Here is a 2,059-nt window from a genome sequence, read left to right as displayed (position 1 = left end):
GCTGGGGTTGAGGCGCCGGATCTCTGACGCCAATATGCAATTCCAATGTGCTGTCAGTTAAAACAAAATCGGGAAGCTGTCGGCGGTCCTGCCTAGTGTCACGGATGCCTCTGGAGCCAACCCTCTTAGAAACCCTCACCTTGGAGCCCCACCCCCTTGCTTAAGCTCTAGATTTGTAATCTTCCAAGACTTCAAGATGGCCTGGGCTCCTGTCTCTGAGCTGCTGCTGTGCCGTCCAGACCAGTGCTTCTTTGGGACCAATACTAACAGCAGAAGGAGAGAAGAAATTTTCATTTCTCCTGCTTCTGGCAGAGTCCACTCATTTTTCCCAGAGCCTCTAAGAGTCAAACTAAGAAGGTTCTAGTCTCTTCCATCCCTGGTGACTTCAGACCTCAGAAGAGCCCCTGAGTATAAATGAATTCCGGATGTATGTAGAAATCCTCTAATATGTTCACCTTCTACATCTTCTTGACATATAGTTGTAATTTAGGGAGTTGTAATTAGGGAGCCTAAGAAGGCGGAAAAGGGGGCTCACTGACACCACCACCCCCTTCTTAGAGCCAGTCTTAAGAGTACTTCCATGAACTCTGTGCCAGGCTGAATAATGACTCCCAAATATGTCCACACCCTAATTAATCCCCAGAACCTGTCAATCTTACTGTAAATGCAAAAGACTTTGCAGATGTGGTTAGGGATCCTGAGATGGAGAGATTATCATGGATTATTTGGACGGCCCCAATGTAATCACAATGGTCCTTATAAGAGGGATGCAGAAGGAGTCAGTCAGAGAAGGCAACTTGATCGCAGGAGGGTTGGAATGAAGCACTTTGCAGATGGAGGAGGATGCCACAAGCCAAGGAATCCAGGTGGCCACCAGAAGCTGAAAAATTCAAGTAAATGGATTCTCCCCTCTGAACCTATGGATGGAACCAGTCCTGCTGACAGCCCAACCAATGAAATTAATTTCCGGGGCACCTGGGTGGCTTAGTCGGTTAAGCGTCCGACTTTCGCTTAGGTCATGATCTCGCGGTTCGTGGGTTCGAGCCCCGCGTCGGGCTCTGTGCTGACTGCCGGCTCAGAGCCTGGAGCCTGTTTCAATCTGTGACTCCCTCTCTCTCTGACCCTCCCCTGCTCACGCTGTCTCTCTCTCTCCTAGAAATAAATAAAACATTAAAAAAAATAAAAAAAAAGAAATTAATTTCCAACTTCTGACCTCCAGAACTGTAAGAGAATAAGTAATTGATATTTGAAGCCACAGTGTGATAATTTGTTACAGCAACTACAGGAAATTGATACAGGCTCCTTGACTAATTATTCTGCATTAGTTACCCATACCCCACGCCTTCATGGGAATGTATGGGGTGGGAAAAAATTGTCTCTGTCCCCTCAGTAAATTTACAACGAACTCATCAAAGGTCCCTCCCACCTTCCTGACCTTCTGGCTTTCTGACATCTCTGTTCTTCCTCTCCGTAGTCATCCTCCTGGATTCCAAAGCCTCGCAGGCTGAGTTGGGCTGGACTGCACTGCCAAGTAATGGGGTAAGTGTAACCTTTCTCTCCCTGTCCCGGGAATCTTCTGGTGGTCTGGGACTCAATTCCTTTAGCTCTTTGTGGTTACAGCAGATGAAAATGCTCCTCAGAGCACGTGGTCTCCAGCAGCAGTGGCTTCAAGCCAGAGTGCCCTATTAGAAAACGTTGAGTCTTCAGTCAGTCCAAGAAGAAAAGAAAAAAAAAAGAGAGAGAGAGAGAGAGATAGTGAGGGGAAAACCAACTGTGTCTAGCAACAGAAATATGTCATCTAGATGAGCCAACACTGGACAGTGTCTTGTGCATAGCAGACCCTCCAAGCAGTGTTGTTGATTGATGGATTGATAGAACAAGCAAGAATTTAAAATGCTAAAAGTGGCTTGGAAACTTGGGGTGCGCGTGGGGAGATGTGGCTGTGTGACTGCAGCCTGGTCCCCGAGTGGGCACCCACCTGGTGGAGAACCAGGAGACTTCAGACACCATTCCCAGCTCTGCTGCTCATTCGATGTTCATATCCAGTCAAATCACCCTT

The 2,059-nt window shown here is 47.5% G+C and overlaps 1 protein-coding gene across 1 annotated transcript in view; it reads left to right on the top strand.

Annotated features, from left to right (window-relative positions):
• The window catches only part of LOC144222614 (ephrin type-A receptor 10-like), a 3,960-nt gene that overhangs the window by 842 nt on the left and 1,059 nt on the right, over positions 1-2,059 (top strand). The window contains exon 2 of the mRNA XM_077753141.1: positions 1,475-1,539. Coding sequence (XP_077609267.1) covers positions 1,475-1,539 — 65 coding nt within the window. The remainder of the gene's footprint in view (positions 1-1,474; positions 1,540-2,059) is intronic.

This window comes from Crocuta crocuta, unplaced genomic scaffold (genome assembly GCF_008692635.1).
Source record: "Crocuta crocuta isolate KB4526 unplaced genomic scaffold, BGI_CrCroc_1.0 scaffold303, whole genome shotgun sequence".
Taxonomy (NCBI): Eukaryota; Metazoa; Chordata; class Mammalia; order Carnivora; family Hyaenidae; genus Crocuta; species Crocuta crocuta.
Note: the sequence above shows the minus strand (reverse complement) of the source record. Positions and strands in the feature narration are given on the sequence as shown.